Here is a 15,635-nt window from a genome sequence, read left to right on the forward strand (position 1 = left end):
CATCACCAACCTTTATGCAGCTTACTGTTTACAGTTTCCTTTTTAAAGATTAAAACAGGGAGGCATGCCTGATGAAATGCAGAGTATATAGAGTACCATAATCACTTTCTCTCCATCCTGTATTCTGTCATGAATTAGGTGCAAAGAATTGAGGACTGCAAATGAAGCTATTTAATTACCACCAGCCCCTGTTTGGAAGAAATTCCAACTGCAGTATGGAAAGGGAGCTCTGACCTGCAGGGCAGTTGATTTTTATATGATAGACTACTGTAAATTTTACCTTTGACCTAAGTACAGGAATCCCTGCAGGCCATCAAGAATTTTTCATAGAACTTTTGTCAATATCAGACATATTTGTTCATAGCAATAGCAATTCAGACTGCATTTTTAGTGAGGAGGGGCAGGAGAGAGCAGTAGTTTTGCAAAGCAGTAGCAGTTTCAATCAGATTTTATACCTGAAATTGGGAACCTGTTGATTTAAAGTTCATTGGGAAACTTTATTATAATGGAGACATTTAATTTGGATTAATTTTTCTAATCCATTTAAATCTTGTTCTGCCCCCGATTCAATAACTTAAATGTTTTCATTGTGTAAAGACTCCCATTTCTTTTGGAAAAGGGAAGATGATTAAACTAAGAAATTTGGATTCTTTGGTGAGTGGAAGAAGAGTATGAAGAAAAACATGTTCTCAAACCAGTGACAGTGACCCAGTAGTGGACTTGTGCATCAGCTAATTTTGTCATTGGACTGCAGTTTTACCACTAAACATAGTATCATGATGGTAATTTTCATGTGGGTCCTTTTGTTCTTTTTTTTTTTTGCCCCCCTCTTCTTTTTTTAACGGAGAGGGTGTTACCTGTACCTTCTCTAATTTCTGTACTGAAGCGTGGCTTCGTTTAGAAGACCATAATTTACCAGATCTGCCCACTACAAAGATTTGTTTAGTGTGCTGTGGATAAACAAAAATTGCAGATTAGCCACTGCAAGTGTGCAGTAAATGCTTTTTGGAAACATTTGGAAACAAGTCTCTTCGCTTGATACTGAAACTGTAATTCCAATGTTAAAATGGTTTTCTCACAGTATGGAGGGGGAAATAAATGCATGAAAGCATTAATTTGGGAATAATCTAAAGTTTATGGCTTTCTCAGACCAGAGGGTGGGCCGAGTGTTCATGGCCAGTCTGACTTTTGAAAGATTTCACTGTGAGTGTTGGCCCCCCTGCCTGTGAGGGAGTGGGGTCAGTGTGCAGTGCTCATGGCCAGCCTCTGCGTTAGCTCTGTTCAATGGGCATGCATAGGGGTGTGTGTATTTCTAAAGGATGTAGCTTTGCTGTTTAAACTTGCTTGGATTTGGTGATGTTTCCAGAACAAGATCCTGAATGGGGAGCAGTACTCTCTCCCTGGGCTGGATGCAGCCTGCCCTTCCAGCTCCCCCCGTTGCTGCTGGGATGGGACCAGGACCAGGACCTGTGATGGCCACATGCAGAGCTGGTGTGGCCTGGGGTGAGGGTTAGGCTGCCACCTATCCCTGCCCTGCTGGCGCTCTCAGCAGCCCAGTGCCTTCCCCCCTGACCAGCAGAGGCCCACTAGGAACACCCCCGCTTGTCCCTTTGTCAGCACCCTCCTCTCTGATGCAGCAGACTCCAGCTATAATTTTGGTACCACATCTTGGCTCATGTCTCTCATGCTCTTCAAACCTCCACAAGGTGCCTCTGTGCTCCCCCACTCTCCTTCTCCCCTCCTGCCTTGCTGCAGCAGCAGTGGGGTCTTCAGGGTGGCCTTGGTTGGCTTGACCCCCGGGGCAGCAGAGGAGCCCCTAGCAGCTGCTGCCTGAGCTGATAGCATCAGATCAGGGACCAGTGGAAGAAAGTGCTGCAACCAGTGTGTGCTAAGCATTGAACGACAAAGCAGGGGCTGCGTGCAGCGCTTTCTGTACATGTGCATGTACCTTCCTTTGCAAAAGTCCCTGAGGCATGAACGTTGTCTCAGATGACCTTCTTCAGGAACATTACCCTGCGTGACCTGTAGGATTTTTCTCTCTCTTTTTGCCCTTTTTTTTTTTTTTAATTTTAAAAAAATATCTTAGAAACTAGACAAAGCAAAAAAAACCCTCCTATGAGTTCAAAGCTTTATTTATGGCTTTCTGATGTCCTCATGCTCAAAGTATGGGAATCTAAGTCTCCTGGACAGCTGCTGTGGTTGTTGGAAGTTCTCCTACAAACCTGAAGAGTAGCTGCAACCCAGCTAGGCAAGGGATGTGTTTTGATGTTTGTTTTACTTCTCCTCTTTGGGGACATGGTAGTAAGAGTCAGAAGATGAACAACACAGAGCAGACTGCTCAGTTACAGGTTGGAGCTCTTAGGATTCACTTGGTAGAGGCAGTCTTCATGGTGTGCTGTGCTTGGAAGATCAGTTGCAGAGGAAAAGTGGGACTGATGCAGCAGTCCCTGACCTCTGAAAATACAGTGAAGCAGGTGCCAGGTTTGATGCCCGTGGAAACTGGTGTGAGTTTAGGGCTGACTGGGGTTAGAGGGTAATGTTTGTTTTCCCCCTGGGAATAGGAGCGGTTTTAAAAGAGGAGTTTGGAATTTTTGCCATGTCTTTCTCAAACAACAGCATATGGCATTGCGGGCTGGAAAGTGTAATTGAAGCTCCTATCTTCCTGTGCCTGTCTGCTTTTTGCTTCTGTGTGGTATATACCTTTCATTTTTGATACTTTAGATAAAGTGAAGAGTGGCTTTAATGTACCAAGGTGTTGTTGCAACATGAAAATTAATTCATGGTAACAATGTCAGGGCAGGTGGGTCTTTATTTCATTCTTCTTATGTAAGAAACGGATTTTTGTGTCACTGGAATGCATCTCATCTGGGGCTTAAGCTGTTAGGGAGAGGTGTGATGAGTTTACTATAATAGATTACTTTGGGGTTCAAAAAATAATAGTCACAGTTGTATGTATGTGGTTTTAGTAGTACATATGTATATTTCAATATTACAGGGCTAAATAGTGGTACTACACAATCCAACAGGAATTTTGCTCTTTGAATATATTGAGACTCGGTATTTTTTGTGATGTATTGTGAAAATAAATTTTAATAGTGTTTAAAGTGATGGAAGTGTGTCTAGCTGAGCCTGTGTCCCTTCTGAGGCAGCAGCATGGATTGTGCTCAGCTTTACAGTGACGACACACCTCAGTCCAGAGCACAAAAATCCCTGGCAAAGTTTCTTATGTCAGTGTTACTCAGCTGAGCTTAGCACCAGAGCTGCAGTGACAGTTTGCTCTCATGTTACCCAGCGGTGAAGTTGCTTTAATAAATAGTCAGTATGCAATTAAGTTACTTTGCAAAATTCCTCTGGACTGAACTGTTATCTGGAGGAGACTTTCATTGCTGAGTTTGGGGTAGTGACTCAGTAAAAGTTATCTGTGGAATACTAAATTTGGAGGTGTAACCAGGAGGTTGCCATGATAACAAATACTAGAACTTGCTTTCTGGGAAGTGCTTGTAATTTTTCCATTGATGGCCATTAAATGGCTCAAGATAAATGAAACTTTTTCTTAGAACTAACATGGTCTCCATGTGCTCCTCCAGGGTTTTACAGACTTGCTAGTGATGAAATGAAGAAGGGAAATGCAAATTAGCCCCAGCCATACAAACAGTACACTGCTTTTTTTATATTGCTTCTTATTTTTGCCATTGAAATATTTACTTAACTTGGCTTCTATGCATCTTTCTATAAAATATTTACCCAGTAACTGTTTGTATAAACATGTTTAAAATTTTGCATTGATTTTTTTTTTTCTTGGCACTTTCAAAGATTTCCTGATGCACAGCATGATCACACAATTGCTGGTAGAGCTTTTATTGTAAGTGGCCTAAAACAGCTCTGTGTATTTATGTTGAAAATTGGGACTCAAACCCAGAAGCTAAAGGATAACAATACAATGTGTTAATTTCTTACCCTCCGTGAATTGCTTATTTATAAAAGTCCATGTTCTGCAGCTTAGTTTTTACAAATAGAGCTTTTTTTCCCATTTCAAACTTCCTCTGAAGTTTGTCCATATCATCTGTTTTAAAAAAGCTGCTGTTTCCATAAATCTCCCCTAATGTCCCTTAGCCTTTTTTCACCGTTTCTTTGCAATTCCCAAAGGTTTTGATTTGCTTTGTGAATGACACAATGATCTAGTAATGGGAGCCTAGAAGAGCAAGCCAGGGACTTGGGAGTCCTCCCCACAGATGTTTTCTGCGTGGCTGCATCCTCTTTTTCCCTCCCCTGCTCTTGCTTTCCTGTATGCGCTTACCCCTCCAAGTTACCAGCTTACCTCTCAGCTTCACCAGCTTTGGGATTTTAATGGGGAGACTCTGCTGAGTATTTTTCAGGTTTAATGTTTGCAAAGCAAATAAGTCCATCATAAAAATCAGTCTTGCCTGAGTCTTTGGCTCTCCTAATTTTTTTTTTTAATGTGACAGAGTAGGGGAAGGGACCTAAAATAAGTTTTTAATCAATTAATGATGCTTTTCCTGAACATCATCTATGTGTATGCAGCCCTAGGAATACAAGCTAAAACTGTGCTTTTGGACTTATTTTGTTTAATCTCTGGAACAGCTTTGGTTTGTCTGCATTTCTTTGCTTTGTCCCCTTTTACACTATCTGTCTGGCTCTAGACAGGATTTACTGAAGAACAAAACTGAGTATGTCATATACAAATACAGCATGTGTTCAGATAAGCACAAGAGTCACAGCTAAGGATGCTTATGCTAAGAGGTAGAATAATTAAATCAGCTTTTAGATGATGTCTAGAAAAGCCCTTCCTTGTTCAAATACATCAGGGTGTGGTGTGTTTGGTGTTTTTCTTTTTTTTTTTTCTTTGCATTTTTAGTAGAGATCATAAAATCTTTGGAGGATTAAGTCACACCCTTTATATAAATACATGCAGTGTATTTAAGAGCCTGACTTGCAGAAATACTGATTGTATTAACTTCATATTGAGCTCGAGGAATAGTTGTAGGTACCTCCCTCCTCTAAGGGAAGGTATTTTAAAAAGTTGAGGAGGCTTATTAGCTTAAGTGCCTTGTTAGCTGCTTGTGCTATTTTCCATCATAGTGTCAAGGTAAAAATTACTTGGGGAGAAATAATTGTTCCAAGCATGCTTAATTCAGTTCAGTGAATGTGACACCTCCTCTGTCATTTTTATTTATTTATGAAAATGACAGCGAGTTGGGCACCTGTCAAAGCAGAGGGATACGTGACAGCACTTTCTGTTACGGGAACGTTTTACTTTGTTAAAATGCTGTAGCTGCTGGTGAGCATATTACTGAAAAGATTTCTCTCATTGTGTTGGACAAACTCATGGTAGTTTTAAGTCCTTTTGCTCCCACCATGAGGTAGTGGAGATGCAATTCACTCTGGTTTTGGTGTAGCTTAAAAAATCGCTGTATACTTTGCTGTAATTTATGTAGCTATCATTAAAACTGCTGTTTTTAATGAAACTTCATTTACATCTTCTCCCACTGGAGACAGCTGTAGGTTAAGACTGGCCTGACTAAGCTGTGCCAAAGGTAGGAGTAAGGAGTTTTTTACATGCTGATTAATTCTCTTTTGCTCCTTTGGGAATATCTGGTATTGCTTAAATTGATTGCTGTAAGCAATATGGCAACATTTTTGACCTTCTAAACTGAAATTCAGCAAAAAAAAAATAAAGAAAAAGATAAGCCTTGGTGTTTCAGTTTTACGTAACCCTACAGTGATAAAAAATACAGAGGTGTCATCTTCTGTGGTGGTGGTGTTGGCTGGTGAACTCAAACCCTTGGACAGAGATGGAATCGGGGAACGTGGTAGTTGTCCACTCCCTGCATGGAGAAAGTATTGGGTGAGAATCTGTTTTTCTTTCTCCCCAATCTGACTTCTGATCTCTCCCATGGCCTGGCTTTGTGAATCAGAGCACCAATTCCTGGCCTTTGGTGGGTGTTGCCCATCCGCGCTGTTGTGTAGCTAAAGGCAGAGGTAGCCTCCCATACGTGTACTTTCCGCGGAGCTCTGTGGGAGGTGCGAAGCCAAGGCTGTTTGTGGCTCTCTGAAGTTCAGGTACAGATGTGGGGTGCCAGGTGACCCGGTGGGGCTGCCTTTGTCGCTCGAAGGCCAGACCGCTCAGCTGTCCCCTCTCGCCCCACCTCCAGGTCCCCTCTTCCTTCCCTCGCTCCGCATATTCCCCCAAGATATGATAATGAGGCAGGTGCCCTGTATTGCAGCTTTCTGTGAGCGTGAGAAACGGCAGCGGGTTTAGAAAAGCTGGAGCCGAGAGGAGGAGGAGGAGGAGGAGGCATTTCTTCTGAACCTGTTGGCAGCCCCGTCAGTCTCGGCGTTGGGCACACCGCGCGGCCCTCCAGCTGCCCAAGGGAGAATAAAGCGGGGAGCAGATTTGCCGTGCCCTGAATTAGCCCGCCGTGACCGTGGGACCCCGTGAGGGCCGCAAGAGGCGCGGGCGGCGAGGCCTGGTGCGGGCGGTGGGCTGCGGGCTGACCTCCCCGGCGGCGGGCCGGCCGCCTCATTGAGATGCAGGGCACAGGCAGCGCCTCCGCAGCTGTACACTGGAGGCGGCCGAGGAGGCATCCAGAGAGGGGCCAAAAAGAAAATCATCAAAGAGCCAGCCCCCTTCGCTGCGCCTCTGAATAGGCAGACAAACCAGAGGTCCTTCTCTCTCCACGAGTGTGTTGGGAAAGACATTAGCATAACCTCCTTTTTTTCCTCCTTTTTTTCCTCCCCCCTTTCTTTCTTTTCCTTTTTCCTTTTTTCAAGCTACCAAAAACCTCGCACCGTGTTTAAATATCTTGTTTTGACAGTTTGTTGAGGGAAGGGAAGAGTGTCCCACCAGCCTGATGGGTGTCTCTGCAGCTGTTTATTTTTTTTTTTAAATACATATTTGAAAGAAAAGATTTCATTTGGGTCACCCTAGACTTAATTGTTTGGTGTCAAGTTGTTAAGATCCAGAATTAGCTTGCCGCATTTGGAAGGGACTTGCTTCCGAGTGCTTTAGAAATGCAAAGGCAAGTTTTCAAGTCCGGCTTTCTTTTTTCCAAATCTGTTTTGATTTCAGCTGTTTTTGAAGCAAGCGGACACTTACCCTATTTACTCAAGCAGCAGAAACTAACTCTAAATCCCCGTCCCACTCTTCAGCACACGTGAGATGGCAGCTTCTGAAAGCTTCTCGTCTTTAAGGAAGCTGGCATCTGTTTCACCGAAACCTTATTAGGCCGACAGGATGCGGACCCTTTCTTGTGACCATTGAAGGCTCAGGAAGGAGTCAGTCCGCCTTGGACAGGTGGCACGTTAGCACTGCGACTGGCACACCTTCCGTGTTTCCCTCGGACGGTTCAGGGCTGCACGATCGAGGAACATCGTATGTCTTCGGAGCGTGTGGGACCATAGAGAAGGCTTGCCTAACTGAAAAGCTCCAATATTTTGAGTGTTAACCTTAATTGTAATTAATGGTGCTGCTTCTGATGCTCAGAGCAGAAAGTTTAATGCATTATTCATTCATAGATTTGTGGTAGCTACTTGAATGCATTTCATATCACTGAGACCTTGTTTTCAGGTTGTTCTGGTTACTTTGGAGCATAAGAAAGTTAATAGCTGGTCCAGTGCTTTTGTAGATATCAGGGGTATCATTGGATACTGACTTGGTTAACCTAATGATATTTTTTTTTCCAAACAATTGGTATTTATGAATTGATTTAAAAAAAAAACCAAAACGACCAACAACAAAACAGAGGCTTCTTAAATATAGTCTGTTCTGAATTAAAGGGTGTGGTGTTGGCTTTGAATGAGCTTGATGCAGCAACAAGCATGCAGCAGTTGGTAAATAAAGATGGATTTTCTTTTGTTCTGCTGGTGCTTGCTGCTCATTATTCTCCACTTACCCCGTGAGCTTCCCAGGGAGTGGCAGCTGTTTCTGATGTTAGACACTCTATCAGTGGTAGACAGCTCCAGATTCGGTGAGATACTGTTGTGGGGAGGAGAGGAAAATAACCTAACCCTGCATTATTGTAAATCCTCAGTAGAATTAACTTTTCATGAACCAAAAGAGTTTTGTGTTTAACTTTTCCTGAAATATTCAGGCGTAAGTGTGCTTCGCAGTGCGTGTTGCTGTAGAAAAGCTTTTCTGGAATGAGATGGATTTACATTCTAAGTGTGTGTTAAGTATTTTAATGTGCAGTGTGTGGGGGCAGACACAAAGCAATAAAGGGAAATCGGTCTATAACAATCTTAGTGGATATTTCCAGATATATACAGTTTGGGAATCTTTGCAATTTGGAAATTGCTTGGAGTAAACAGAATGGTACATAAAGATTTTAAATAATAAAGCTAGCAGGCTACAGAGGAGTCTATTTGGTTCCAGGATTTTATATGTAGGATTTATAACCCATGCTTTTGCTTTCCTGTCTCTGCAGTGTTAGCATTCTGTTACTGAAAACAAAGAAGGCTCTGCCAGGGCATTACACAAGCAATGAATCACAGAGGAAAAAATGTTTTGCTTTGTAAATTGTTCACTTTTCCATGGTGGTTAGTTTTTTTTTGTTTTGTTTTGTTGGTTTTTTTAGTGTTGTCTGATAGAATTTGCCACACATGCTTGCATTTACTGAACGCGGTACAATCCTTCTAGTGTGACTACATAACTACTAATATTAGTGACTTCAAGTAACTTCTTGCTTATGATTCTTAAAAACAAAACCGCAACAGGAACAAAAAACACGGGGCAGAAATTGAAACAGCTCAGTTCACTCTTCAGGCATGACAGCTTACTGAGTGTATCAGAGGAAGGAAAAGGTGTTAATGTTTTTCAGTCAGCTTTGTCCCAGCGGTTCCACATAATTATTTTTTGTCTGTATTGACAAACTCCTTGTCTACCTAAAATACTCAGATTTGCTGTTGTGACAAATGTAGCCCTTCTCACTTTAGCTGATCAGAAAAAATACAAACTAGTTTCTTAAAATGTACAAATTCCGTATTCTTCTTGATGACTGCATTGGTGATTCTGTGTTTTGGAACTTCTGTAGAGGAACAATAGTTTGCTCAGGCTTGAATGTAAAATTATATTTACAGATTGTCTAGTTGGGAAGTCATACACCAGGCAGCATCTTGCCACTTTGCTGCAAGGTACTGAAATATAACCTCAGTGTGTTATATAATAAATTTTATACCACAGATGCTGCAGTGTGCCTCACACTGTCCTTGGCAAGAGCAATAATTAATAACATGTATGCTTGCAATAGTACAGTATTCATTAAGCTCCAGAGATGTGGAAAAAGTTTGAAATCATGTTACTTATTTGCAAATTAAAAAGGTGGATCAGGAACCAGAACCAGCTAAAGCAATGAATAAAGGAAGGTCCAAGTGGAATGGTCCTTGCCAAATGCCTGGCGGTAATGAAATCCTTGATTTTTCACATAGAGTGAAGAAAGAGTGAGTGTGGAGGAGGATGCTATATATGTACGGAATACACAATTTTAAAGACTGTGATTAATCCTGTTAGATGATGTGTTTCTAGCAGAGAAACAGATCGGTGGAATAAAGCTGTAAGAAAGTATGAGAGCCAAACATAAGCATCTAATCTAAGAGGAAGAGTCTCTTGTGACAGGACACTGTAATTTTGTGTAAAATTATTCATACTTCACTGAAAATAACCAGATAATAATTTCAGAATCTGCAAAAAGTAAATGTCTCCTCTGCAAATACCGATGGGGAAGACATGTAGCATAGATAAGGGAGCAAGGGAAATGGAAACTCTCTGTCTTGCCCCTCTTCAGATATTTTTCATCCCATCCAATTTGGATTTAGTCCTAAATGCAGGTATGGTAAGGGACATGTGATGGTTCCTAGGTCTCCTGGCAGTGCTTTATGCAAAAGAAGGAAATACCAACGAGTCACGTATGTAACAGTGCGTTCTAAATTTGTGATAGTTTGGGCAGCCACCTCCCTGACCTGCTTACCTGGCCAACCTCTCATCAAGAGCTAGGCTGAGCATGCCGTGTGTCGTCTTGTCCCTGTAGTCACATCTGTGGTGTTATAGTAATGAGATTGGAGTAATCTCACTGATCTGGGCTGAGTTGGACTGATAATTTAAATGTGAAAGGCTTCACAATCTCCTACTGATCCCAGAAAGTTTTCAGCTTTTAATTAAGGTCAGAATTAAAAAGATGATGATAAGAAAACCTTCTACATTTACTGCCTGGCTTATAAATGTTAAGACATGACAGCTATAGGCTACTTCTGAAATTCCTAAAGTGATGGTGACATTTTTGTAAACCCCTTATAGATGAGCGTAACACAGCTGTGACAGACTTCTCTAAAAGAAAGGCTGAGAAGGTCTGTGCTCACTCCTTTTCTTCTTGTCTTTCTTGCCTCACGCCCTGTTTCATCAGTGCTAAAGGATGTTTTCTGCAGACATGACTGCTGGCAAGCTAGCTCTGCGCAACTCTCTCCACTGGTTCAGTAACTTGGTTTTTTGCTTTAGATTAGAAAATTAAAAGCCTAATGAGTGCTGAACAGCTGAAAGCAGCAGCTAGGGGTGTGTGCACCCATGGCTGTGTGGCACAGGCATTGGGGTTGCTTGTGCTTCTGTGTGTGGGAGAGAAAAGTGTGAGTCTGAATGAGTGTGAGTTCTTCTGAAATGACACAGCTGGTACCCGAAGGAGGTTGAAACTGCACTGCAGAAGGAGAGGAGGTCTGCGGGGAGAGGAAAGAGGCAAAGCAGCTGCAGGGGAGTTACTGGGGCAGGGTGCAGATTGCTGGGAGAGAAAAAACCAGCGGAGGAGAGCTGAGCAGCAGGAAGAGAGGGTGTGAGCGGAGCCTGGGAGAACAGGAGAGCAGCAGAAGATTGCCAGAGCCAATAAATCTGGGGAGCCTTTTTTTTTCTCACTGCTCCTCAGCGGTTGTATGAAGAGCTCGCCAGCAGATAAAACCGTGGGCACTGGGTACCAGCCGCTGCAGGGGCAGCATCACCCCGTGCACAGGCGTGCTCCTGCTGTGGCAGACCAGAAAGAAGCTTGGCTCCTAGTCTGCTCCTTTGTCCTCTCCCTGATGTTGAACAAACAAGCAAGAAACCATACTGGAGGGAGCAAGGCATAGCTCTGCCCAGCTGCGGGTGCTCTGTAGTGACCACTTGTTTTTTGGTGGGTGGTTGTTTTGTATTTTTTTTAATCAGTTGGTGGGGTAAGCAGAGTTGGAAAAGTGTGACTGGTTTGAATAGCACCTTGAGTAAGGCTATTGTGATTCAGCCGAATAGAAACATTATTGCAGGATCTTATAGGACTTGGGGTGCCCAGTGTAACACCACATAAAGCTGTTTGAGGTTCTGGGGAGACTGCCTGAGAAGGTGACAACATGGACAATCAGCCACGGGGGAAGCTGAGGCACATTAATAAAGTCACGCAGAACAGCCCCAGGTGGAACCCTGGTCTTCCTTCCCTGAAGCCCAGCTGAGGAAATCCATTGATCAACTCTTTCCTTTTTATTCTGCTGCTGGACATTTTGGATGTGGCCATAACACACATAACTATCACCTGTGCAGATTACTCAGATGAGCAGTAGCATGGTGTAAGCAAGGGATGCTTTCTCTGACAAAGAAAGGTGGAATATCTTTTGGAATGGATGTTTGTTTTCTTCTTTGTGGTGGCTATACATCATCCAGTGTTTTCCCATTCATATTGTGATATATCATCTCGTGTTTCATGCTTGAGATGTTGTGAGAAGGGTGAATGATGTTATGTAACACAAGCAGAGAATTATCTTCTAATGTTCTAAAAGTGACTGTTGGTTTGATAAAGCAGTTGACTAATTAGTAAATTACCCATTGTTGTTTGAAATACTTGCGCTGCAAAATGTAAACGAAAAAAATTTCTCCACTTGTCAGTATGAAAAATGACAATAGCAAAAATAATACATAGGACATCTGCTCTGATTTTTTTTTTTAAATTTAAAATGCATTTAAGGCAGATGTTGCAGAATTTGAATGGAAATCGGAGTAGATGGAAGAACAAAACGTAGCTGTTTACCTTTTATGAAGTCCCATTTTTATGGTTAACATTGCTAGCAATATCTGACTCAGTGCCTGTATTTTTCCACTGTTTGTATTAGAATGAACAGAATGTTCTTAAAACTGCTGCTATGTCAGGATGACATATAGTTTCAATATTAAAAATAAAATTATTGGTGAGTCAGTGTTTCGGGGTGTTTTCTGATGTTCTCTCCCTTTGCCCATCCTTTCTTTCCAGGAGAGTACATAAAAACATGGAGGCCGCGGTATTTTCTTTTAAAGAACGATGGCACATTCATTGGCTACAAGGAACGACCGCAGGACGTTGACCAGCGAGAATCACCTTTAAATAACTTCTCAGTAGCTCGTAAGTGTTTTTACCTGTTCCCTCATCCAGTTTGGGGGTTGATGTCATCTTGCAGTCAGAAGACCAGTAAGCTGCGTCAGTAACATTCAAATCTGCCCAGAGCGATGTACCTAAACACTAAATGTGTTTGAGATGATAAAACCCTGCTGTGTTTCTCAGGAGTGACTGTGATGTGCAGGTTTGATGCTGTGCTTTCCCCCCCCCCCCCAGCCCCCCTCCAGTTTTCTACTAATTTACACTTTCTGGTTATAGAATAAAATGGGTTTATTTGATAACATTTTGTATGTCTGCTATTCAGCAAGCTGCTTGAAAGTGAAAAGTAACCCAGGTGCATGTCTCGGTACTTGGCAGGTAGGCACAGCCAAAGCGTTTCAGCTTCTGTTCTGCTGCCAGATCTGGAGTCAAGTGGCGTTGACATAGGTCAAAGTTACTTGATTGTTAGCATAAGAGAATGCAGAGTGAGCGCTTGTTTTAATGAAACACGTTCAGTTTTTCATAATTTTGAACACAAAACCATATTTCTTCTGTTAGAGCCAGCAAAAGGGTTTGGAAATAATAACACCTCCTAACCTCTGCACTCTGTCCTATGCAAACATTTCCGACTTTGCTCAGGTGCTGCAGCAGAGGATGTGATAGAAGACGCTGAAGATAATTTCCTTTTCTTGCTCATGTTTTTAACCTTTCACTGTATACTTCCAGCTTTTATTTTCTCCTGTTCTTAATCTTTCCTGTCTCATGATCTGCCTGTATCTCGTTCCACCACTTAAAAATAGATCATTGTGGCACCTGTTATTAACACAGATCTGTTCTGCGTTCCTGGTGACTAGTAGAAGTGAAGCTCTGCAGAGAGAAGGCGTAGGGGCTTTCCTCTTCAGTACAGGGTAGCTTGAAATATATGGGGTCCATCTTTGTAGTTGACCTTCAAGCAGACAGATTTGTTTTGGAACACCCTGGCCCTAGAAGAGGGCTGGGCAGTACTAGGAGTTAATGCAGATGTTAATTTTTTTTCTGCTGGTAGCAACATATACCTGTTCTGACTGATGATGGGAATAAATAATGGACATGCTGTTGCCTGGTGCCTCCGTGCAGGATGCCAAGAGTGCTTTTGGGTTTTTGCCTTGTTTTTGAGAGAGAATTGTTGTAGTGTTTTCATTTTGGTAATGACACTGTACTTTCCTCTTTAGACTGGTATCTCCTTATGGATCAAGAAGGTAAAGAAAAGCAGCGGAAAGCCATTAATTCATAAATTAATTCAGTATTTGGTCTGTAGCCAGAGGCTTTTAACAAATGCACTTTTTGCGGGACACTTCCATCCTGTTGCTGCTAACTGCATTTACTTACCATAATTATTTACTGCAGCTCCGTGCTAAGGAGTAAAAAAAAGATCTATCCGTTGCCTTCTGTTAGTCGCAAGTTCCTTTCAAAATGGGTTAACTTAAATTGGTTTTCACAACAGGAATATGGTGCTTTTTTTGGCAGATTAAGCCCATCAGTCTTGGCATTTATAGATAAACAAGTTTGTTACCATGGTATTGGAGCATTGTCAAAAAAGATGTGACACATGCTTACAGAGTAAGGTGTAGCCCCTGTGAAGGGGGATTGCGGGGATGGTGGTGGGTGGAACGATGTTCCAGTGTTGGCTCTTGCCTGGTGAACCAATGGCAGGTTGGGGAAGGACTCGATGATTAGAGAGGGGGCCTCCTTTCTAGCAGTCATTATTGTGGCTTTGGGCTCACAGAAGCAGCTGTTGCCCCACCAGGATTTAATTTCTCATGTAGGCACTGGCATGCGGTGCTGCCAGCACCTGATGTGTGGTTCCCTTCTGGGTGCCCTCCACGCTTGTATCAATTGGATGTGTTTTGCACCACAAGTTTTCCCTTTGAACATGCCTGCCTGGTGTTTTCATTTGGGTTAAATTGTTGAGTTAGCGTGAGTGAACTCCAGCTGCCTCTGGAGGAAGGCTCAGGCCAGAACACAGCCTCATGCGCCTGTAGAAGCCTTCTGCCAGTGAAAGGTGGGGGAAATTTAGCTTAAATGTTTTGTAAAAATTAATCCTTCCTGTACCCCCCGAGATCATAATAGCCCTGACTTTTTTGTTAATTAGTGAATTAGAGATATTTCTTTTTTTAAAATGAGATGGCAGGCTGTCTCTGTCAGTCTGTTCTTTGGAAGTGGTCCCATGTTTCTGATTAAAATCTTTACCTTCTTCTGTTGTAAAATAGTGTAGGCTTTTTTATCTTTGCAAGTAAAAGGTGCTTTTTTTCATGACTAGGGGACTTTAGTGTACAGTTTTCTTACACTTTTAGTGTAAAATTCATATTGAGTGATTTTTGTCAACCCATGAGAGGTAGGAGACACTCAGTCCAGGAGAAAACAGTGAAAGAAGGTAACACTTAATGATCTGTCCTTTCTCTTAACAGGTATGAGGAAAGTATTAGCAATAAATAAAGTGTGCTTTCTGTGCGCTTGACTCTCTTCTTTCTCCTACCCTAGCCTTTTCCTTTCAGTCTGTGAGGGGTTTTGATCATACGTCTTTGAAAACTTGTTTCTAGGACCCCCCAGTGTGTAAAGAGAGGCTCATATTTTTAGGTACCTTTTTCTCCACTTAACTTTACATTTAAAATAGCCATATATCTATGTTTTAAATTTAATAATATGTTGAAGGAGTTTATTTTCTTTGGAAGTTACCTGTTGGTGATTTATTTAAAAAAATAAACAAAGGCAGAAACCAAAATCAAAACAAAACTTCTGAAAGATGGTGCCTGAGCATTTAACTGTGATTTTTGAGTAATATTTGTGTTCATGCTAGCAAGACAGAAGGAATAAAAAAGCCTGTACCTAAATAGTTCTGCTAGACCCTGCAGATAAAATAACCAATAGAGCCTGTGTTGTAAATCTGCAAGATAAGTAGCCTTCATACCGATTGTAATCTCGGATTATCATGTATGTCTGCCTATTAGGTTATAAGCCTTTAAAACCATATAGCTGAGAAGAGCAGTATATTGTGAAAAACCACATGGAGAGAGAGGCTATTCCTGTTAGAAAGAGGGGATTATTTCTCCGACTGCCAAAAAGGAGGGTGGACTGTGGTAGTTTTGTTGTACAGCTGAAAACATAATTGATCAACAATATGCGCGCTCCTTTTGGGACAGGACTACGTGTCTGCAGTCAAGCATTTATCAGAGGGCACAGGATGGCCAGATTAGCGGACAGATCTTTTGTCTGCTGTTACTAGAGGCC

General features: G+C 42.1%; 1 protein-coding gene across 4 annotated transcripts in view; it reads left to right on the plus strand.

Annotated features, from left to right (window-relative positions):
* AKT1 (AKT serine/threonine kinase 1) overlaps positions 1-15,635 on the plus strand; it is a 74,750-nt gene that overhangs the window by 27,080 nt on the left and 32,035 nt on the right. For all 4 annotated transcript variants that reach the window (XM_080397339.1, XM_080397338.1, XM_080397336.1 and 1 more), the window contains one exon: positions 12,267-12,395. In XM_080397339.1, the coding sequence (XP_080253465.1) occupies positions 12,267-12,395 (129 nt within the window). The remainder of the gene's footprint in view (positions 1-12,266; positions 12,396-15,635) is intronic.

This window comes from Falco punctatus (assembly GCF_963210335.1).
Source record: "Falco punctatus genome assembly, chromosome: 7".
Classification (NCBI taxonomy): domain Eukaryota; kingdom Metazoa; phylum Chordata; class Aves; order Falconiformes; family Falconidae; genus Falco; species Falco punctatus.